Here is a 23,817-nt window from a genome sequence, read left to right as displayed (position 1 = left end):
ATCCAAACTTAGGGAATTCCAGGTCAGCCTGAGTTAGAGTGAGATCCTGCCTCAACACCACCCCCCAAAAAAAAGTTTGATTGATTGAATCTTTTTGTCTTTAAAAACATGATTATTATTGTTATATATACAGTACTAGAGATTGATCCTAGGGCCCTGTGCACTCTACCATTAAGCTATCCCTAGCCCTTATTTGTAGACAAGTTCTCACTGTTCAAGCTGGCCTTGACCTTACTCTGTCACCCAGACAGACCTTGAAGTTGTAAACTTCTTATTTCAGGCCAATGCTGAGTGCTTTTTAAAATTTTTTTTCGGTGTGTATGTATGTGTATAATACACGTGTGCAGGCACGCCATGGCATGTGTGTGAAGGTTAGCGGACAGCTTTTGGGTGCCCGTCCTCATCTTCCAAATTATTTGAGGCAGGCTCTTATTCTTGTTTACTGCTGTGTTTGCCAGGCTAACTGGTTTGCAACCTTCTGGGAAATTTTCCTGTTTCCACTTCCTACCTCAACATCTGTGTGCTGTGATTACAGAAGCCCACACCATGGCTACTGGCTTTTACATGCGTACTGCGGATCCTAGCTCATGTGCTTATGCTGAATGGCATGCGCTTTATGCATGCAACATTTCCTCGGCCCAGGATTATTTTTATTCATATTTTCAAATGTCTAAACTTGTTTTCCTAGGATATATGTTAAATCACTAAAGTTTTTTTGTGTGTGAATTTTAAATATTCATTTATTTAAGAGAGAGAATGAGAATGGGTGCACCAGGGCCTCTAGCCACTGCAAATAAATGCCAGATGCATGTGCTAGTTTGTGCATCTGTTTTTACATGGGTACTGGGGAATCAGACTCTCAGGTTGTTAGGCTTTGCACATAAGCACCTTAGCTTCTGAGCTATCTCTCTAGCCCTTCTTGTGTAATTTAATTACTAGTGATTTTATGATCATTATTCTTCCATGACATTCACATAGTAAAAATAATGACATAATGATAATAGCTAGTATCTGTGAATGCTAACACTAAGACAGGCATTATCCTAAATTCTTTGCAAATAACCCTTCCCATAATTCTTTTTAAAAAATCTGTCCCTCTCCCTTCCTGTCTCCCTCTGTGTGTGTGTGTGTGTGTGTATGTGTATGTGTGTATAGGTCTGGTCAGAGGACAACCTTGTGCTTGTGTGTTGTTCTTCACCTTCTTGATGTTGTTTTGATGCAGGGTCTGTTCATTGTGGCATTTGTCAGGCTAGCTGGTCCACAGGCCTCTGAGGATTCTCCTGTCTTTGCCTCCCACCTTTGCTCTAAGTGCTCTGGGATTACAGACATGCTCTATCTTGTCCAGCTTTATCTGGGTTCTGGGAATCTACACTGTTTCTTAGGCTTGTATAGCAAATGCTTTTACCCATTGAGCCATCTCCCCAGCCCAATTCCCATAATCCTTAACGAGATGTTTATGAGACATGTTCTTTTTTCATATATATTTTACAGATGAGGAAAGGCATACAAAGGTTAAGTAAATTTTCTTATGGTTATTTTGCTGGCCAGTGAAGGTGAGATATGAACCTAACCAAGCAGACTTAAAAACACTTAGGCACTTTAGCCATCTTTTTTTTTTTTTTTAATATGGAACGCTTCACGAATTTGCGTGTCATCCTTGCGCAGGGGCCATGCTAATCTTCTCTGTATCTTTCCAATTTTAGTATATGTGCTGCCGAAGCGAGCACCACTTTAGCCATCTTAATATAGTACATCACTACTGTGTGCTTATTGGATGGATAGAGTGTTTTGATTTTTTTAAAATATATTGGGTACAAGACTGGTATCTTTTTGTATTTTGGATAAAAGACTGAGAACACTTAAGGGAATTTTTTTTTTTAAACAAGGACAGTTAATTTAGTAAACTAAATATGAACAACTTTCACAGTTAATAGCAAATATTTAAGTTATATAACACACTTTGAGAGCCTTTGAAGAAATGCTTCTGGTTTTGAAACAAAATTTTGTGACAAGTATAATTCCTGTATAAGCTGTAATTCATAGTTTGCATGAAGTGTCTTAGTTATTACTTGTTTCTTACTCATTTTTAGTTGAGTGGTGATTTTATGCAATGGCTTCAAGCCACAGTTCTTCTCCAGTGCCTCAAGGAAGCAGCAGTGATGTTTTCTTTAAAAAAGAGGTAGATCCGGCAAAACACATCCGACCTGTGCAGTCACTGCCAGATGTGTGTCCCAAGGAGCCCACAGGTAATACTTTTGTTTTTGAGGACTTTTGTAGTGATTTGTATTATCTTCATGTGAGTAGTCAGGTTTTACAAACTTACCTTGAAAGAGTAAATTTTATAATGTAAAAAACACATATAAATAATTGATTGGGAAATTGGAAAATAGTTGTTTTCGTGCATTTCCATTAAAGGAGTTAACTGAAAAAGTGTTAAATGAACGGATAGAGTGAAAGCTGTGTGATTAAAACATAGCCTAGTCGGTCCTCATTATTTGGAGATTCAGTATTTGCAAATTATCTTGCTCCCTAAAATTTGTTTTGATGATGTTTTAGTATTTGTGGCGCCTCTGTGGTCATTGGCTGGACTATGCACAGCGTACTTGCCTCCCTCTTTGGCTGCTTTCTTGTTTCAGCTTTTTTGCTGTGAATGCATGTTCTTTATTCAGTCTGTTTAATACTAGGTGTTTTACAGTTTTGTGTTGTCTTATGGGAGAGACTTAATTGTTTAAAATGAAACGTAGTATCATGATAAAATGCTGTCTAGTATGGCTAGATACAGCAAGGCTGTGGTGTGCCCTACAAAGACAGCTCATGTGTAGAACAAGCATAAGCTATGAAGCTGCCAGCCATGAGGTCAATATTAGTGATGTATGTATGTAGTGTTTTTTAAACAGAAATATACCTGAGATAAGCTTATGTATTTACTGATCAATGAAGATATTTTTACCTGAGGCACAATGACCTTAGGAGCAGTAATTCAGCATTTACTAGGTCAGTATTCACAGAGACTTTATAGAACAAAACTGCAAATAGTGAGACTTACTGTGTATTTTTCTTTCCTCTGTGATTAATGGCATAGCAACATTATGTTACCTCATTATAAGCCAAATAAAAAGTATATGAGTGCCTGGCCTATTACAATGGAAAAAGAAAGGCCAATCTCTAAATAAGAAAGAAAGAAACAAACAAAAAAACCACTTGGGTAATTCAGTTTTGGAAAAAAAGATAAATTGAACATTACATAAATGAGTTAATGAAAATATTTTCTTTATATCCACCTACTTGGGAACTTGTAACTCTTAAAATTTTGTACGATCTTTGTCTCATTTTAAAAAATCTTATTAACAATGGGTTCTAGATGATGAAGATTATTTAATCAGATTGGTTTTTATTAATCCTTTACCATGAAAGAGAGAGTTTAATTGGTTCTTATAAAATAGAATCTAATTTTTTTTAAGGATATACTTGCAAATAGAATCAACTTTACAGAGTTCTCTTGTTTACTTTTGCAGGTGATTCACATAGTTTATATGTTGCCCCATCTCTAGTTACAGATCAACATAGGTGGACTGTATATCATTCCAAAGTAAATCTTCCAGCAGCGCTAAATGACCCTACATTAGCAAAAAGAGAGTCTGACTTCTTTACAAAAACATGGGGATTGGACTTTGTGGACACTGAAGTCGTACCTTCATTCTACCTCCCACAGATCAGCAAGGAGCATTTTACAGCATATCAACAAGAAATTTCTCAGGTAATCACTAATCTTAAAATTGGTTATAATCAGGTCAAAAGTAATAGAAAGATTTTTAGTAGATTTTTGGTTAGTGATCTTAACAAACTCAAGGTATTCTTTTATATGCATCTAGATTTTCATGTCCTGGGATGTTTCTTTGCGTAGATATATTTCAATTAGTACATTTATATTCTGCAGTGATTGTTTTTTCAGAATTACACATTCCTGAGTGGTTCTGTTAGGCTTATAAAACCCAGATGATTTGTAAGGTCTAAAAATTTAGCAGAATAGAGTGTAAGAGGGAGAAGGCAGCTTCCCAGATGAGGTGCAAGGCAGAGCATGCAGTGCTTGACTCTGAAGGAACAGGTATTAAGTCAGAGTACAGCAGAAAATGTGTGCTGCATGGACTTCATGGATAAGCCTGTCTGCTGTTCAGAAAATAGCCCTGGACCCTGGAATCACAGCAAGCGTATATTGTTACTGCCTGTATTCTACACTGTAGGTACAGGGAAAGCAGAGAAGAATAGCTCATGTTTGTTGGAGGGGCACCATTGAAATAGAGAAGTGGGCTCCCCAGAACACTATGAAGCTCATCATTGGCCAGCACAGAGCCAATGCTGGGCAGTTGTGGAAACAAATTGATGTGGAATGGAAGATGTAGGTGATGAGTGTGCTGTTTATCGGTGCCTTTCCTGTTTGGGTATATAAGGCCAAAGCAGCAAGCCGTCCGATCTTGGCGTAGAATTCCCCAGGGTTTAAGTAGTGCTCACTTCCCCAGACATCTGTGCTCGGAATCATGGAGAAGTGGCGAGATCCTTCATTCTATCTCTAAAGCCCGTGGAACCAAACTTACCTGTTACAGAGAGACAGGGAATATTACTGTTACCAAGACTGGGAAATCTTAGTAACACTGAAGGAAGTTATAGCAAGCAAGCATCTGATATTGGAGAAAGTTTCAGAAGATGAAGAATTTCAGAAGAGAATTGCTTGTTCTTCAAAAACCAGAGTCCCAGGCTGACAGCCAATCAGTATGAGAAGAGAGGAAGTAACAGAGCCAGGTAGAGCTGGAGTTCAACAGCCTATGGGAAAACACCAGTTCTAGCATGGCCCGATTTCACTGGGAGGTTCCTTCTTTGACATGAAGTACGTGGTGACATGGTTGTTGTAGGGCCTAAAGAAGGCACCTAGGAGAAGTCTGATGATGACAGCTTTGAGAAGCCAGGAGCCTAGATCAGTCCAGAGACATCCATGTTTGAAACTCCCATGCTTAACTTCGTTCCTGTGCTGATGAGTAAGTACCTAAAAATCCATGTTTCTGGATTCAAATAACTGGCTCCTGTAGCCTGTAGGATAAACTTATCTGTGAGATGACCCAGAACTAAAACAATAATCTGCCTGAAGATTTGACTCTGCGTTTAAGAGACAGTGTACTAGTACCTTTGTCTGTACATTGTTCCTTATACGGAGCCTTGGATTCTTGGCACCTTGAAAAATGGGAACTTGGATCTCTGTTTTGTGGACTTTAAAGGTTACAATAGAGGTTGGCCACTGAAGAATCCCAGGTCTGTCAGGAGTGACTTCCTAAGCCTTCCATTTCAAGCAGTAGAGTGTAGTCTGACATAGATCACCCACCCCATCAGGGGAGCAGTGGGAAGAGGAAGGTCTGGATGAGTTTACAGATTCCTTCAGCTGCTGACTAGAAGCCCCTGGTAGCCAACACTCTATGTACTTTCAGACTGGGATCTTAGCTTGGCCAGAACTTGGCCTGAACTAGTTTGTAAAGGATATACAATTGAACTTCCTGAAGACATGAAAGAAAACAAAAGTGTTCTAGACAAGTTAAAAGACGTGACCACGGAAACAGATGCCTTTCCTGGTTGCATGCTCACTGAGAGCACAAAGAGCTCAGAGAGATGCCACATACCTTTTCCTGCCTCTGCTTCTCAGAAGCCGCCTTTATAACCTTGAAGATAATGATGACTGATGTCTGGGCTTTAGCTGCTGCATTATGCATCAGCTTTTCTGGAATTTGGCACTGGATTTTGTCCCAGAGGAGAGAAGTCTATGCAAAAGATCCATAGAGTCCTTTATTACACACACAGTCTGGCTTATTGTGGATCAAATCCAGCTTTCTCCTTTCATAGGAATACCAAAAAGTATACATGGCAGAGTAAGACAACTGTATCTCTCACGCCCCCTCCTCCCTGATGTCTGAATACTGCTGTGTAGTTTCCAAGATCTTCGTTGCATGGCAGATTCTGTCCTTTGCCAGTCATAGTGCACATGACGCTGGGTTCTACTCTTTTGAAGGTGGGAAACTGCCAGGGGTGGGCATTGGAAGGGATGGTTCTGTAGACTTCTGGTTTGTCTCATAGGGAACTGTTATAGGAAGTGTTTGCTGGACTCAAAGATGCAATTAAGTTAAAAGCCAAAGGCAAAAATAAACATATTGAACTATTTTGGAGAGTGGAAAGGGAATACCACTTTCAATCCCAATTGTTGTTACTGAAAACAGATTTTTGAAACAATGCTCCAGCTATTTTGTTTTTGTGAACTTTTGTTGAAATACAAGTAGTAAGGAGAGAAATGACTCAGGTATTACTCTCAATTTATATACTTATATGTATGCATAAATATTGAGAGAGAGAGAGAGACAATTCATATGGATAGTTTGGTTTGAATCACTTGTGGGATCGTTTACTAAATAAAGTTCTCAAGAAGAAAAAAACAGACTAGAACTGTCTCTGATTTACCACAGTAGCTCATCCTACATTGAGCAGCTAGCTTTAATATATCCAGATATAGTTATAACTCAGTATGCTCCTTTTAACCTGGGTCTGAAATGGCCTGTTATTAACTTTAGATTATTAATATGTGATTTTTTAGAAAATATGATCTTAATTATCATTTCAGTCTTTTAACAAATCTTACAGGGAAAAGTATGTATATACCAACACATGAAGACTGCATATATAGATACAAATATTTCTTACTGTGTTGCCCAAACTAACCTGAAACTCCTGGGGTCAGCCGGTCTTCCTACCTGAGCCTGTTGAGTAGCTGGGCCTATAAGCATGAGTCATTGTATCCAGCATGTATGTGAGTGTGTGTGGATATATATGTGTGCAGGTGTACATGGAAGCTGGAGGACAGCCTTGGTCGTCATTCCTCAGGAACACTATCCACCTTTTTTCAGATAGGGTATCTAATTGGCCTGGGGGTAGGTTAGCCAGTGTGTCCTAGGGATCTTTTTCTCTACCTTCACAACACTGGGCTTTCAGGTACATACCACTGACACACACACACACACACACACACACACACACACACACACACACAAGCACTTAAAGAGCTAAATTTACCTTTTGTTGTTTTCCTAGGTAGGGTCTCACTGTAGCCCAGGCTGACCTGGAGTTCACTATGTAGTTTCAGGGTGGCCTCAAGCTCGTGGTGATCCTCCTCCTACCTCTGCCTCCCAAGTGCTGGTATTAAAAGCATGCACCACCATGCCCGCTTTAAATGTAACTTTTATTCCCTCATTCCACAGAAAACACTAGCAAAACTTTCAGCCAAAAATATATGCTGATTTCCTACAAACTGCAAATATGTGAAGAAACACTGAACTTTTATTTAAGTGATTTCCCATGTGTTTCCTTCATTGTCCATTGTGGTCACTTTAGTTCTGTGGAAGCTGAGTCCTTGCAAGAACTGATCCAGTTGAGCAATTGGACATATGCCACAATTTTCTGAGCCTGTCTGTGGTTGAATGACAAATGGTTTCTGAGATCTCTGACATCTAATTTCTTGAAGCAAATTTACCTTGGGATCCAATGTAGGATATCTGATCTGTCTGCTTCTTAAATTGCTGGCACCCTACACTTCTTAACTAATATAAACATGTTCAGGTCCTATTCATTCCTAAGTTATCACATCCAGGAAAACTACAGTTCTTTGGGATATGTCAATTCTAAAATTTTAACATCCATTCATGGCTTAAGATAGGTATCTGTATCTGCAGACGTCATGTTCAAGATAAAAGCCTTATTGATATCATCATTTTAAAATGTCTATACCATATTCCTTCTTATATGTATCAAAATCCATACTTAACAATGAGCTCTGTATTGCAAAAGAGGATTCATTTTTGTACCTGTCTTTAAGTCTTTGTCCATCACTTCAACAAAGACAGGTACAAGTGCTATGACTGGTATTTTTATGTGCGTTCTGAGGATCAAAGTTAGTTCCTCATGCTTGCACAGCAAGCACTTTACTGACTGTGCTATCGCTCCAGCCCTATATTTATAGTTGTATAATATTGCTTTTAGTGTTCTACCAGTTGAAAGCCTAATTTTTATTTATTTATTTATTAGAGGCAGGGGGTGGAGAGAGAGAGTGAAAATGGGTGTAAGCAGACGCATGCACCACCATGTGCATCTGGCTTACGTGGGACCTGGTGCTTAACCGCTAAGCCATCTCTCCAGCCTGAAAGCCTAACTTAAATGTAGCTGATTTCATTTAACTTAGTTCCATTATTTTTGTGATTTGGAGAGAAGCCTAATATGGCATTAATGTATAGTAGCTGGTTCATATGTAGTATAGAGATATTTTTATGTTGAACCTATACATTGCAAATTAAAACAGAGATACTGGGCTGGAGAGATGGCTTAGCGGTTAAGCACTTGCCTATGAAGCCTCAGGACCCTGGTTCAACGTTCGATTCCCCAGGACCCATGTTAGCCAGATGCACAAAAGGGGGTGCACGCGTCTGGAGTTCGTCTGCAGTGGCTGGAAGCCCTGGCGCGCCCATTCTCTCTCTCTCTCTCTCTCTCTCTCTCTCTCTCTCTCTCTCTCTCTCTCTGTCGCTCTCAAATAAATAAATAAAAATACCCCCCCCCCAAAAAAATTAAAACAAAGAGATACTAAACCAGGCATGGTGGCTCATACCTATAGCTCCAGCATGTGAGAGGCTGGGGTGGGAAGCTTGCTTTGAGTTCAAAGCCAGTCTGGACTATGAATACAGACAGTTCCAGGTCTGCCTGAACTATAGTGAGACCCTGCCTCAAAGAAAACAACAAAGAGTTACTACTATGTATCTTTTAGAATGACAAAACTATGAAACATTGGTAATACCAAATGTTGGCACAGATGAGGGGCGATAGGTGTTCTCATTCGTTGCTGGTAGGAGTGCAGAGTGGTCTAGCAGTCCATCTGTAACTGACGGAGCTGCAGCTAGACTCCTAAGCACTAGTAGCCCAGTGTTTTCTTGTCCTTATAGTCTACTTTCTCAGCATATTTTTAATGCCATTTCTGAAAAAATAAGAATATTGCTGATGGTCATATAATCCTAAACTAGGGTGATCTTTTTTTCCCCTCAAAGAGAAGCTGGTAGTAATTAATTTCTATCTTGTAAGATTTTCAAGTTTTCTTCCTTAAACTAAATAATATTCTAAATGATTGTTGTTGTATAAAGCTTTTCCAGTTGTTTTCCCTTTTCGTTCCAATATGGAGATTTTATTAAATTATTTTAGCTGAGTTAAGTATAGTGTTTATGGGGTGTTCACGGATTTTTATAGTGGTAATTTTTTCTTTTAAAATTGTATTGATTGATTGATTATGATATTAGTGATAGAACCTAGGACCTTGCACATGATAGGCAATTGCCCTACCATGAAGCTATATCCCTATCCCTTTACTTGATACTTGTATTTAAGTGCAGAAGGTAGTAATTTCATAAAAAGTTGTAGAACTTATTAAGAAAATATTTTTATACTATGTTGTAAAGCATTTTGATGCATTGAATACCCGTTTCTATGTAGCACTGATCATTATTCTGTTCATTTCACTGTGTTTTTATTAGAGAGAGAAGATTCATGAGAGATGCAAGAATATTTGTCCTCCTAAAGATACCTTTGACAGGACTCTTTTACATATTCATGGTATGAACATATGTTATTTGTAGATAATAAACCATGACAAATATTAATGAAAGACTTTAAAATTGGAAACTTGTTTCCTCTATTTATATTTTTCTACTTGTTTATTATTTTGTGGTATTGAGGATTGAACCTAGGGCCTTGTACATCCTAAGCAAGTGCTTTAGAGCTCAGCTATATTTCCTGCCTTTATTTTGTAGTAAATGTTTTTTGGTTTTGGTTTTGTTTTTGTTTTTTCAAGGTAGAATCTCAGTCTAGCCCAGGCTGACCGGGAATTCACTCTGTAGTCTCAGACTGGCCTCGAACTCATGGCGCTCCTCCTACCCTCCTATCACTCCCAGCTGTAGTAAAAGTGTTTATAACCTTCTCTGCAAATTTTTAGAGAAAAACCATGGATCTTATAGTAGTTTAATAATTTAATTTGACAAATATGTAGTATCTTTGTGCTTGGTACTTTACTTGTTACTTGAAAGGATACAAGACTAAAAAAATTGTTCTCAAAGTGCTGTCTTTTGAGTAAGTTAGGGTAAGTTCAGCTTGGTAAAGTTGTACGCACATTTCTTTGTTTTTCTTACCGAGCTTTAGGAGGTGTTTATGATAATGATTTGTGTTGTAAATTAGCTAATTTGAAACACTTTTGTATTTAGTCTGTGTATTCCCAGGAAAAAAGTTTATACAAAGCCATAGAGTGACTTGAAAGCAGTATGTTCAGAGTTTTGCAAGTGTCTAGGACATTGGCTGTCTAGGAGTAAAGATGAAGCTGAAGGGATAGGCAAGGTTGAGGACATGCAGAACTTTGTAGCTCTGGTCAGGAATTTTAGTTTTCTCAAGACAATAAAGAGGTACAAAATATTTTTAGCTAGACATAGTCAAATATGTAATTGCATATTTCCTTGTGAAAGCAGTTGTGGATAATAAATTTTCAGGTGATGCTAAGACTAGAGGCAAGGAGACAATTAGAGACTGCTTCAGTAACACAAGTGAGAAATGACGTGGTTCCAGCAGCAGTTGCAATGGAAATGGAGAGGTAATCAGCACAAATTTTTGATGGCAGGTCTACTCAGCAAAGGGCAAGAGGATTCAGGGATAATATACCAGGGTTTCTTGCTTGGACACCCAGTCTAGGTGCGAGGCACAGCTCAGTGAGAGAGGTGATAATGAGGTGGAAGTTTGGAGGAGATGGAGATTAGTTCATTTGATGATTTGCAGTGAAGGCCATATCAGTTGGTAAGCTATTAGCTCAGGAAAGAGAAGTATAGGCTGAAGTACTGGTATGGTGAGTGTTGTTCTAGCTGACATGCTAGACAACAGCATGGCAGTTGGATCTTGGTATGAATAGGATGTGAATAGAAGGAAAGGACTGACGTAGAACCCTCGGACACTGTGCATGCAAGGGGCACAGGGTCAGTGAGCTGCCTGGGAGAGATACTAAAGAAGTGGTCAGAGATAAGAAAGTCAGCTGAGAGAGAATTCCACCTTAGAAATGAAGAGACGTGAGAAGGATTAGTTTACAGTGTCAGAATAGTGGGATAGAGTGATTTATATGAGAATTCTCTTATAATTTGGTAGTTAGGAGTTCTTAGAACATATAGATTGGAGCACTGATTGGAGTTACTGAAACCACAGTACTCATAAAGAAGATAGAGAAAGAAATGTAGAGTACCGGTTAGGAACAAACTTGAAGATGTGATGCAGGTGTGGACTGATTGGAGACAACAGAGGAAGAAAGCATGAGTGCTTCCTCACAGCAGAAGGTGCTACCTTGCATCAACTTAGTCCTGGACTTGGGTTTTATCTTTCTTTCTTTCTTATCCTTTTGTTTGTAAATGGGAGAGAACTGAGTATATTTACATGCAGAGGTAAAAGAATCAAAGAAAAGAGTTTGAAGATATGGAAAGGTGAGAAGATTGATTAAGCAAGCTCGCAGGAGGGAATGGAGTCAAGTAGACTGATTATAGAAAACAAAGAGGTCCTCCATGTAAGATTAAATTCCGAATGAAGGCAAAAAGCGTTCATTCTTATATCTAAGAATTTTGTAGATAACACACACTGAGAAGAAATTAATATGGTATAAGCAGTCTTTGATCATAAGAAATTCTGGATGGGATGGTGGGTATTTTAAATAATAAAAACAGTATTTCTTGTAGGATGTGGTGGCACCCATGGGGCAGCTGAGACAGGAGGATCATGAATTCAAGGCCAGCCTGGGCTACATAATGAATTCCACACTAATTTGGGCAATGTGATGAGACCCTGTCTCTAAAAACAAAACAAACATCATCAAAACCCCCAGGATTTCTGTTTAGAATTTACTTCTTAAAACTACACAGCATACTATAATGTAATAAAAAAAAAATCAAAAGACTTGAAATAAGCTTAGTTTCTTGGAGTTGCTAAACGATAAAAGCTATCTAAAACACATATTATTCAGTGCTTTGCTTGCTATAAGACTGGTAGTAGGGAGGTTGAGGAATACTGCTTGGTAAAGGAAGAAACGTAAGTAGGTATCTGGTTGTGGTCCAGTATAATACTGAATTTGTCAAAAGATATTTTATGAAGATAAAATTTTAAAAGTACAAAATTTACATTTTACTTTTCTTACAGATAAATCCAGGACAGATCTGGAACAAGTACCTAAGGTAACTAAGCTTAAAAGTAACAATGCTACTTTTTAATATTTGGTCTTTAGTTTTGTCTTATAAGAAGCTTTCATTTGACTTTTTTTGTGTTGTTTATTTTTTTGAGGTAGAGTCTCACTCTAGCCCAGACTGACCTAGAATTCACTCTGTAGTCTTATGGTGGCTTTGAACTCACAGTGATCCTCCTGCCTCTGCCTCCCAAGTGCTGGGATTAAAAGCATGCGCCACCATGCCCGGCACTGACTTTTTTTTTTTTTGACAAGTGGGTCATTTTGTTTTTCTGGGACTTTTTTGCATCATTTTATTCCCCCTTCTTTTTTAAAAATAAAAGAATTACTGTACAAATAAATGTTTATGATGCTCTTGTATTAGCACTCTGTTTCTCACCACTGAAATCTATAGTTTTATTTAAGTCCCATTTTAAGACTCTTTTTAAAAATTGTTTTGCTCATTATTTATTTATTTATTTGAGAGTGACAGACACAGAGAAAGGCAGAAAGAGAGAGAATGGGTGTGCCAGGGCCTCCAGCCACTGCAAATGAATTCCAGATGCGTGTGCCCCCTTGTGTGTCTGGCTAACATGGGACCTGGGAAATTGAGCCTTGAACCAGGGTCCTTAGGCTTTACAGACAAGTACTTAACCGCTAAGCCATCTCTTCAGCCCTTAAGTCCCATTTTAAAATATGAATATTTTTGATTTTACTAAATTATCAAGAGGTGTTTTCTCTGCATGACAAATTTTGTAGGTCATGTAATAGATGCATTGTCTTCATCAGATTGTCAAGGAGGACTGTGACAGTTGTTCTCTAGAACAAGAGCATGACAGAAGATGAGAGGATGAGCATCGTTGTTATGCTCCCACAGAACACAGTGCAAACTGTCTTGTAAAGCTCATGATGTGCTTCCATTGCGGGCACGTGTGCATCTTTTGCGCACTGGTGTGGCATGCTCTGTCACGTAGCCAGGCTGCTTTGCTGGCTCCATGCTTTACTTGCTTTGTTTCCTTCTCCTGAAAGACTTTTTTCTCTTCTTCCTGGATTTCATCACTTTATTTTGTCTAAAATGGCAACTTTACCTGTATATTTTTTTGTTATTCTCAACTGTATACTATTAGCCCTTTTGCCAGATTTCTATAATATTTTATGTAGGACACACTGTACCCTTCCCTCAAGGATTCCAAAATGTGCCAATGTTCAAGTCAGTTTTATATTGTGTATAGATTATAAACATATTCCTTTATAATTTAAGTATACATCTCCAAACACACTAGGTATTACACTTAGAGTATTTAGAATGCTTGATATTATGCAAATAGTTGCATGCTATGTTATTTAGAGTTTATTTTGAAGTAAAAGAAGGCCATGCATGTTCAATACAGCAACAATTTTTTTTTCTGAATAATATTGACCCTCAGTTGGTTGAATTCATTGATATGGATCCTAAAGATACAAGTGGTCAGCTATATACTTGTCACATTTCTTGGATTGTAGATCCTTAACAGTAGGATATGTGTATATTTTTTCTTTATTCCCCCCGTACTTCGTATAAAGGACAATTAATAATTATCGAATTAAATGTTTTTATTTATAATAGAAAAGCAGGGATTAGAAAATTTACACCTGACTCCAATGTGATTTTCCCTTTCATATTCCTATTAACTTTTTTGGATATAGATGAAATGAACTAGTAAGTAAATATAGCATAGAATCAATTAATAAATTAATAAACTATGTTTTTGACCCTATACTAGGTGCTAGAGATACAGTGATTAAATAAGCTATCAATCTAATTGTAGAAGCATTGTTTTTACAGATGAATATCAAATAATTTTAAGTGTGACAATATTATGTGTGGCATACTTGTGCTCAGAGGTAGGGTGAGTCATGTTCTCTACAAAGATAGGCAAGAAAGGGCATTCTGTTGTAAAGGATCTATCAAAATCAGTAAGCTTAAGAAGGTTTGGAGATAAAAATTATGTACTATTGAAAGACAGTGTGTAAATAGTAGAAAGAGTGACAAGGTACAAAGATGTAAATGGGGCCACCTCTCCCATGCCAAATGGTAAATTTTTTGGTGCCATTATAAATCACTTGGTATGTGCATTATGGGATTTCACTGAGAGTTTTAAATAAGGAAGTTTTCCCCTCATTGTATTAGTGTTACTACTACTTAGAATGGTACTTCTGACAGCATTGTATTCCTGTATTATGGAATTTATTTATTGTAAGCCAGAGATAATGAAGAGCTGAACTGATCATGTTGAAGAGACAGAAAGGAAAGAATATGAGGCACTTGGGAAATAAAACGAATAGGGCTTACTACCTGGCTGGATGTCTATCTAAGGGAATAGGAACATTTCTTCACAGAACTGAATTTCTTTTGATTTAAAATCTTAGTATATTTATTCTAAACACTAATTTTGAAGGAATTTTGAGCAGGAGGAAATAGAAGTTAGAAAAATTGATGCTTTACATTAAAAAAAAAATCTATGAAAAGGAAATAACATGAACATTTTAAGATCAATGTATCTTTCTTTCTTATGTGTCTTCTGGCAGTGTATTAGTGAATTTGACCATTTGATCAAATGTAGGCCTACACTTTATCTTAGCCAAAAATGTAGACCTAGTAGTGATCATCTCCACTGGTAAAAGCAAACACATTTTCTTTTTCTTCCTTTTGTTTTTTCAAGACAAGATCTCACTGTGTAACTCATGCTAGCCTTGACTTCACTGTCCAGTCCCAGCTGACTTCAAGTTTGTGGCAGTCATCCTGCTTTAGCCTCCTGAGGGAGATTACAAGCATGTTCTGCCATGCCTGCCTAGTTCTTCTGTCTTTTTTGTACACTTAACTTGGCAAAACAGTAATATATTAGTTACTTTCTCATTGTGTGAATAAAAACCTGACCAGAATCAATTTAAGGAAGGAAAGGGTTTATTCTGGTTTATTTATATGAACCTACATTTATAGTTTTCTGGTTCAGGTTTTTGTATAAATCAATCATTACTACTTGCTTTTATCTTACATATTCAAGATCCAAGTTAATTTCATTTGGTGGCCTTATAATGTTAGAGGAGGTAATGGATAAAGTGAAAATATCTAACTGGGGAAAATGCATTTTTTAATAGATTTTTACGAAACCAGATTTTGCCTTGGATGATTCCTTAACTTTTAATTCAGTTTTACCATGGTCTCATTTCAACACTGCTGGTGGGAAAGGAAGTCGCGATGCAGCATCTTCAAAGTTGCTTCAAGAAAAGGTAATTTCTCTTGAACTTTTTCCACATAGGTAACCTTACTTGGGTTATTAGAACCACCAGAAAAGGTGGTTCCGTTTTTTAGTTCAAAGTTAGTTGCTTAGTAAGTTCTACTTTTTTGCATATGTATATATATGTGAGGTGTGTGCTTAAGTATATGTTAGTGTATGAGTGAGTGTATGCATACACGTACCGTCCAGAGACCAACTTTGGGTGGCCTTCCTAAGAGCTCTCTTTCTTACTCTTTGAGATAGGATCCCTCACTGAACCTCCAATTTCACTAGACTAGCTAGCCAGTGAGCCCCTGAAGTTCTCTGTTTTTACCTCCCCAGTGCTGAGATTATTAGGCACACATTTCCCAGGCCTAGTATTTCACATGGATACTGGGAATCCAAACTCAGGTTTCTATGCTTGTGCAGCACGTGGTATACTCACTGAGCCATCACTCTAGCCTAGGTTCTACTTTTTAAAAAGTTATTTCACTCGCTTCCTTCCCTCTTCCTCCCTCCCTCCCGTGTCTTGTCCCTTATCCATTTCCCTTTATTTTCTCTTCCTTTCTGTCTCCCTTCCCCTTCCCCTCCCTGTGTTCCTCTCCCTCTCTCCTGTCATACCCCATTTTCTCCTTGGTTCTAAGTTTAAATCCAGGGCCTCTCTGTCCCCCATTAGACAAGTACTCTACCCCCGAGATTCATACATCTTTAGCCTTTCAATCTCATTTTGGTTGTTAGTGATAGTTATAAGAATTTTAATTTTAACTAATAACTATAGCATGTTGGCTCAATGGAATAATACTTGTCTTTGTGCAAAAGGAAAAAATAACTTACTGAATTCTTATCTAAAATAGCAGTTGATGCAATTTTTTAAAATTTATTTTTTAAATTGTTTATTTATTTGAGAGAGACAGAGAAAGAGGGGGGAGGGAGGGGGAGAGAAAGAGAGAGAATGAATGGGTGTACCAGGCTTCTAGCCACTGCAGACGAACTCCAGATGCATGTGCCACCTTGTGCATTTGGCTTACGTGGGTCCTGGGGAATCGAGCCTCGAACCCGGATCCTTAGGCTTCACAGGCAAGTGTTTAAGTTGATGCAATTTTAATTGATTACATTTGATAGCATTTATCCCAAACATTTCAGCTATGTATCAGCTAATTTTATAAGAATGATTTAAAGCACAGAAAAATCAACTTTTTCTGAAATACTATTTTTTTCCTCATTTCCATAATATGGATGTTTGTTTTGAGGCAAAGTTGTCTAAAAAAAATACAAGATTACTACTATATTTTTAGTTTTACAAAGTCTACTGTTTCTCAGAACTTAGTTTAGAGTTTCTGAAATTGACCTGTTCTTAAAATGAGAAGACTTTTGTTTCATTGTAGTGACATTACTTCTCAAACTTAGTGTTTGTCTTAAGAAGACTATTCAAATTTGGTTCAGTCTTCCTCAGTTTCCAAAGAACAGAAATGTGGAGATGGAATCACAAGTACTCCTTTCTTACAATTGAAATGAAAATGAATTCAATTTTTCCTTGGGCAACATTTTCACCTGTAAGAAATGTTTTCTTGAGTAAGAGCAGGTTTATACATCTGATAAAACAATGTGCTTGTAAATACAGGCTGCCTCTTAGACTGTGTCTTCACATTCTAACTCATATGTCCTGGCAGAATAATAATTTAAAACAAAAAGAAAAACAGTGAAAGCCAGTACAAGTAACATCAAGTACATATGCATGTTTTTAGGACTACTTTAAAAACAATTTCGTAGGGCTGGAGAGATGGCTTAGCGGTTAAGCATTTGCCTATGAAGCCTGAGGACCCTGGTTAGAGACTTGACTCCCCAGGACCACGTGTCTGGAGTTCATTTGCAGTGGCTGGAAGCCCTGGCACACCCATTCTCTCTCTTTCTGCCTCTCTCTCTCTCTTTTGTCACTTCCAAATAAATAAATAAAAATAAAAATAAAATAATTAAAAAAAATAATTTCATAGCCATGTGTTGGTGGCACATGTCTTTAAAGCCCAGCACTCATGAGCCTGAGGTAGGATCACCATGAGTTTGAAGTCATCCTGCATTAGAGTGAGTTTCAGGCCAGACTGGACTAGAGTGAAGACCTGCATATAAAACAAGACAAAACAACAACAAAAAACTTAAGAAAAGGAAAAAATTCTGTATATAATTTTAAAAGAAAACAAATTATGAAAATATTATGCCTTTGAAAAGAGCAGACTAATGCAATATTTCAAAACTCTGAAATTCAAATGCAATACTTTTCTCATCCTGAATATTTAAAATAACTAAAGTAATGAAGCTTGTTTTTTAAATGTATAAGTCACTGAGTCAAGTTTGCTATGCTTAGTTCTAGCTCTTTCATTCTGTGTCATATGCATAGGAATGAAAGATAGATAGTACAAGCTCTTCGTGTGATTGGCAGTAGCTGGTTTACCTCGCTAGCTTTACAAAAAGGGGATGTTATATTAGAATTAAGGACATTTGGTTCCTGTTTTATGCCACTGAACATGCTGGTCTATGGTATGATGAGAAGTCTGCACTGCAGTACAAACCATTGCATTGTATTTTGTCTCATTAAGAAAATCTTTTCCTTCAAGAAAAAAAAAAAAAAAAGAGGACTAAGGTTAGAACTTGGTAACATAGCAAGCCTAACATGTGAGGTCCTGGATTTGACCTTCAGCACCATAGAAGGGGAGAAATACAGTTTTTTATTAATGTACTTTCTGGTAAAGTTTCTACTTTTATCATAAGCCTGTTCAAACAGAGATTGGCAACAACATATAAAACATGTGCTGGTTATCCATCTTTGCTATTTTGAGAATTGAGTCCATTTGAGCTTATAATCTCCATGGCTGCATTTGTCCTCATGTTTCTTTTTTGGTAAATAAATGAATAGCTGTATGGAAGACAAGAAGGAAAAAAAAGAGCATAAATTGAAGAAATTTCAACTGTATAAATTTTTTATTTGTATCCTACTAGATGTCATAAGTCATAGTAGATTATCAAAAGAGCATTATTGGTTTTGTTATTTTCTAGCTCTGGTGATTGAATCTAGGGCCTTGTGCATGCTAGGCAAGTGCTCTATCATTGAGTCAGCTCCCATTGATATGATGGTTTTAACAAAGCAGTGTTAATGACTAAATTTCTAATCATTTAAATCTTAGACATTGAAAATCCATTGGTCTTTTAACACTGAGTTAGATACTTAGAAAAGTGCCTAGAATCTGAACTGTAGGTTAAAATACTCTAAAAGTAAAACTGGGAGAGGAATGAAAGATAATATGGGCATGTGCAGGTAGAAAGGAAGAAAAGACAACATGGTTTCAGAAGTCTAGATTTGAAATTCAGAAAGTATTCTTAACAAATAACTGAAAATTAACCGTGGTAGTGTTAAAAATGAATATATAGCCGGGCGTGGTGGTGCACGCCTTTAATCCCAGCACTTGGGAGGCAGAGGGAGGTAGGAGGATCGCATTGAGTTCAAGGCCACCCTGAGACCACATAGTTAATTTCAGGTCAGCCTGGGCTAGAGTGAGACCCTACCTCGAAAAGCAAAAAAAAAAAAAAAAAAAGAATATATACTGATTATAAGGTATTTACCAGCATTTTAAAGGGCAGTACATTGAAAGTAAAAATTTTACATTGACAAAAGATTCATTTTTGAAATACAAGCAGCTTTGAAAAAGATGTTAATGTATTTTGGTATTTTATGTAATTTGTGACTGAATTAATGATTAGTCTTGCACGGTTTGTTTAATATTTTGAAGCAGTGTGGTATAATAGAAAAGGTGAGTTGGATAGAGCTGGGTTTACATTTTAGTTTTGCCACTTTCCAAGCAGATGGCTTTATTTGTTTTCTCCTTCATAAGGTGAGAATAATACTTATACTTATGTCCTAAAGTTGTTAAAGTTTGAAAAAACAAAACCTTGCGTGTGTCCGGAGTTCCTGTACTAGTGCACAGCAGTGAGAGCTCCATAAGTGGAGGTGTAAGCAGCTGCTGGCCTGAGTGGTGGATGGTGCTGGGGTTGATGACCCAGGGGATGACTTCTTCTTAGATCTTAGAAGTTCTCAAATTTGGTTGGGTTTGGTGGTCCATGCCTTTAAACCCAGCACTCGGGAGGCAGAGGTAGGAGGATCGCCGTGAGTGCCAGGCCACCCTGAGACTACATAGTGAATTCCAGGTCAGCCTGAGCTAGAGTGAGATCCTCCCTCAAAAAACAAAAACAAACAAACAAACAAAAAAAAAGTTCTTAAATTTGAATTATAACATGAGATAGTTATGAGTACTCCTAGGAAAGAGTTGACATTTGAATGACAGTAATGACTAGAACAGAGGGAAAAGGTAATTTTTTATACTTACTGGTCTTTGGTTGTATCTTTCGTCTCTCATTTTGTGTATCTGGTCCCACAAGAAAATTGTTCATACAAAAGAATTAAAAATACATGTAGAGATGTTTTATCTTTTCCAGAAAGTGTTTGGATAGTCAAGAGCTATGTTTATACTTTTCTCTGATTTTTTTTTTCTTCCTCTTAAGCTGAGCCATTATCTTGATATTGTGGAAGTAAACATCGCTCACCAGATCTCTCTACGTTCAGAAGCATTTTTTCATGCAATGACCTCTCAACACGAGTTGCAGGACTACCTCAAGAAAACTTCCCAGGCTGTAAAAATGCTTCGCGATAAAATTGCACAGATTGATAAAGTAATGTGTGAAGGATCACTACATATTTTAAGACTGGCACTCACCAGGAATAATTGTGTTAAAGTATACAATAAACTGAAATTAATGGCCACCGTACACCAAACTCAGCCTACAGTACAGGTGTTGTTATCCACTTCTGAATTTGTTGGCGCGTTGGACTTAATAGCAACAACACAAGAGGTTCTCCAGCAGGAGCTGCAGGGCACTCACAGTTTTCGGTACGTCCTTCATCAAGCCCCTTGAAATAATGTTAAGAAGTTTCCAGGGTAAATTCCAGGGTAATGCTAAACGTGTAGATGCACTGAAAGTAAAATGTGTAGTTTTTCTTCCAGATTTATAGACTTAGTATTGTTATTCTGGTTTTTCAGTATTAGCACAACAAAACCTCTTTGATAGAAAAGCAAAGTTAAAATTTCTAGTAGATAAAATGAATATGAGACCAGTTAAAATTTTGAAAATAACATTTCGATAATGTTGCAATAGTTTTGCCGTAACAGTAGATGAGGGTGGAGAGGTGGATACCAGAATATTTTAAGTTAATTAAAAATTTTTTAATATGTTTTAAATTTAGCAATTGTTAATGCTTATTTTTGATTTTCAGTCCGTATGTCACATTGCAACAAATCCCACAAAGTGATGGAAAAGAGCCAGTCCTTCCTAAGGTCTTTTGAGAATATTTTCAAACAAACAAAACAAAACAAAACAAAGGGCTGGGAGTGTAGCTCAGTGTTGGAACACTTAGCTAACATATAGGTTTGATCCCCAGGGTGACAAAAACAAATGAACAAAATTTATAATTTGATTTTGAAATTACCTATGGGAAAAAATACCATATTTCATGTGAAATCTTGTTAAAGCATTTATAAAACAATTGCAAGCCACCAAAATTTCTTTCTATTGAACAGGTGTGGTGGTTTCTGTTCTTTTCAGAACTTCCTTTCTTCTGGGAAACTCATCCAAACTTACTCCAACTGACTACAAATTAAGTTGTTTTTTTTTTTAATATATTCATTCATTTGAGAGAGAAAGAGAGAGACAGGAGGGAGGGAGGAAGGGAGGGTGGAAGAGAGAGAGAGAGAAAGAGAGAATATGAATGGGGGTATGCCAGGGCCTCTTAATGTTAAACATGAGCTCCATACACATGCATCACTTTGTGCATCTGGCTTTATATAGACACTGGGGAATCAAACTTAAGCACCTTTAACCACTGAGGCATCTATCCCGCCCTACACATAAGTTTTAAAGAAAATGTGCTCTGTAATTTCATAGATACTTAATATATATTCTAGGAAAGTTTGCTTCAAATAAGTTTATGTTAATTGAATTGTAAATTCTTATTAATAAAGGTTATTTAATTGGAACATTTATTTAGAAAGCACTTTTATTTTTATTTATTTATTTATTTTATTTGTATTTTGAGGTGCATGGGCACCTTACCAGTGGGTATAACATTGAAGAAAGTATCTGTCTCCCCCACTAAATGTTAATTGCAGAGAAATCTTCAAGGAGGGGTGAGGTCTCATGATCCTCCCCCCCTTCAATGACAGGGTGTTGATGGGGTCAATCTTGTACAGATCTCATACAAGCAATCGCAGTTGCTTTGAGTTAAGAGTGCCATAGCCACATTATGCCTAGAAGCGTTCCGTACCACTTACCCCATTCAAGCTCATCCATTGTTTTCTGCCCTTTCTTTCAAGATGTTCTCTGCTCCTTCGAGAGGTGATATAAATGTCCCATTTAGGGCTGAGCACTCAACAGTCATTTATTTTCAGTACTTTCACCATTTATGAATCTCTGCAATAACTACTGGCTATTTCAAAAAGCTTCTTTTATAAAAACTGAGAGCAGCATTAGTCTGTGGACATAAACATAGTTATTTGGGGGGTAATTTAATGGGCACATGATGTCCATTTAGCAAAACAAGAATAGCTTCCTCATGTGACCTTCTCAGCCGTGGGTTTTTGACAAGGTTTGCCATACCAGATGTGAATTCTTTTGTGTGGAATAGCATCACATTCAGTCAGAAAATAGTTGGTTACTCTCATCGAAGTCATGCTGCTGCTACAACAGTGGGATTATCTTATCTGGATGGTCAGTATAGCTGCACACAAGGTCCACTGCTGAGTAACCTGTTGGTACCTTTTCTCCCCCAGAGCAGCCTGTATAGCACCTTCTGGCACTGTGAAGGTTGTCAAGCAGTGAGGGCATTTCCATCTCACTTCCAGCTTGATTTCTTTTCTGTTATTAGAGGCGTGACGCCTTCAGCAGTAGAGTCTTCCCCGCTAGTTCTAGTGGGCAACTAATAGCAGTGGCGATTTTCTGTGTTGTCTTAAAGGCCACAGGGGCCTCCCAGACCAACAACAACTCATAGGGAGGTAGCTCACTACTGGCACTGAGATTTTCATTTAATAATGTATGGTTTCAGGCAACAACAGCTTTATTTGCCCATACCAGGCACCTCTTTCAAATATTTTTAACATTTTATATTTTCATTAGCAAGTATCATATTTCCTTTTGGTTTTTTCATACATTGATAGCTTTGTTGACTCTCCCCAACACCTCTTCCCTCTTATCTCCTTGGCCTCACACACACTCCCATATAACTGCACATATATTAAAAGCTAGGAAGTGCATATGAGAGAGAGAGAACGAACATGTAGTATTTGAGATAAATATGTACATACACACGTATGTGAGAGAGAATGGGCATGCCAGGGCCTCATGCCACTGGAAGCAAACTTCAGGCTGGGCTTGCGTGCTTTAATCCCGGCACTTGGGAGTCTCAGGTAGGGGGATCATTGTGAGTTTGAGGTCAGCCCGAGACTACCTAGTGTATTCCAGGTCAGTCTGGACTAGAGGGAGACCTTACCTTTAAAAAACAAACAACACACACACAAAGCTGGTCGTGGTGGCACATGCCTTTAATTCCAGCACTCAGGAGGCTGAGGTAGGAGGATCGCCATGAGTTCAAGACCACCCTGAGACTCCATAGTGAATTCCAGGTCAACATGGGCTAGAACAAGAACCTATCTTGAAAAACCAAAATAAACAAACAAAAAACTCCAGATGCATGCACCACTTTGTGCCTCTGACTTTACGTGGGTACTAGGGAATCAAATCTGGGCCATCAGGCTTTGCAAGCTGGCAGTGTTAACCATTGAGCCATCTCTCCAGCCCTAGTATTTGTCTTTTTGAGCTTGAATTACCTCAATATACTATTACTCATTTCTGTCCATTTTCATGCAGTTTTCACAATTTTACTTTATGGCTATATAAAATGCTATTGTGTTTATGTGCCACATTCATCAATTAATGAATACCTACTGATTCCATTTCTCTTCCTCTCCAGCATTGGGATTATATGTGTGTATCACCACACCTGTCATTTTATGTGCATGTTTGTGGCTCCAAACTCAGGTCCTCATATTGCATGGCAAGCATTAAGTCATTCCCATAGCCCCAGACTTTGCGCATGTGGTATGTGTGTGAGCACATATGCATGTGTGTGTGGGTGTATGTGCACAGAGGCCAGAGGTTCTTAAGAAG

At 37.8% G+C, this 23,817-nt stretch overlaps 1 protein-coding gene, 2 non-coding genes and 1 pseudogene across 4 annotated transcripts in view; 2 read left to right on the top strand and 2 right to left on the bottom strand.

Moving 5' to 3' along the window:
- Positions 1-23,817, top strand: part of Vps54 (VPS54 subunit of GARP complex) — an 85,892-nt gene that overhangs the window by 18,041 nt on the left and 44,034 nt on the right. Inside the window, exons 2-7 of one of the 2 annotated variants that reach the window (XM_004660086.2) lie at positions 2,091-2,246; positions 3,552-3,757; positions 9,597-9,675; positions 12,277-12,311; positions 15,437-15,568; positions 20,104-20,489. In XM_004660086.2, coding sequence (XP_004660143.1) covers positions 2,111-2,246; positions 3,552-3,757; positions 9,597-9,675; positions 12,277-12,311; positions 15,437-15,568; positions 20,104-20,489 — 974 coding nt within the window. In that variant the 5' untranslated portion in view covers positions 2,091-2,110. Of the gene's footprint in view, positions 1-2,090; positions 2,247-3,515; positions 3,758-9,596; positions 9,676-12,276; positions 12,312-15,436; positions 15,569-20,103; positions 20,490-23,817 lie in introns of both variants that reach the window. The other variant, XM_004660085.3, reaches the window with a different exon arrangement.
- Positions 1,621-1,727, bottom strand: LOC123455929. Its single transcript, XR_006634226.1, has one exon. It is a non-coding gene; the product is annotated as a U6 spliceosomal RNA (small nuclear RNA).
- LOC123455825 lies at positions 4,079-5,820 on the top strand (annotated as a pseudogene).
- On the bottom strand, positions 7,813-7,939 carry LOC123455898. The gene has a single exon (XR_006634201.1). It is a non-coding gene; the product is annotated as a small nucleolar RNA SNORA40 (small nucleolar RNA).

Source organism: Jaculus jaculus, chromosome 18, assembly GCF_020740685.1.
Source record: "Jaculus jaculus isolate mJacJac1 chromosome 18, mJacJac1.mat.Y.cur, whole genome shotgun sequence".
Classification (NCBI taxonomy): Eukaryota; Metazoa; Chordata; class Mammalia; order Rodentia; family Dipodidae; genus Jaculus; species Jaculus jaculus.
The sequence above is the reverse complement of the archived record's forward strand: the minus strand, read 5'-3'. Positions and strand labels throughout refer to the sequence as shown.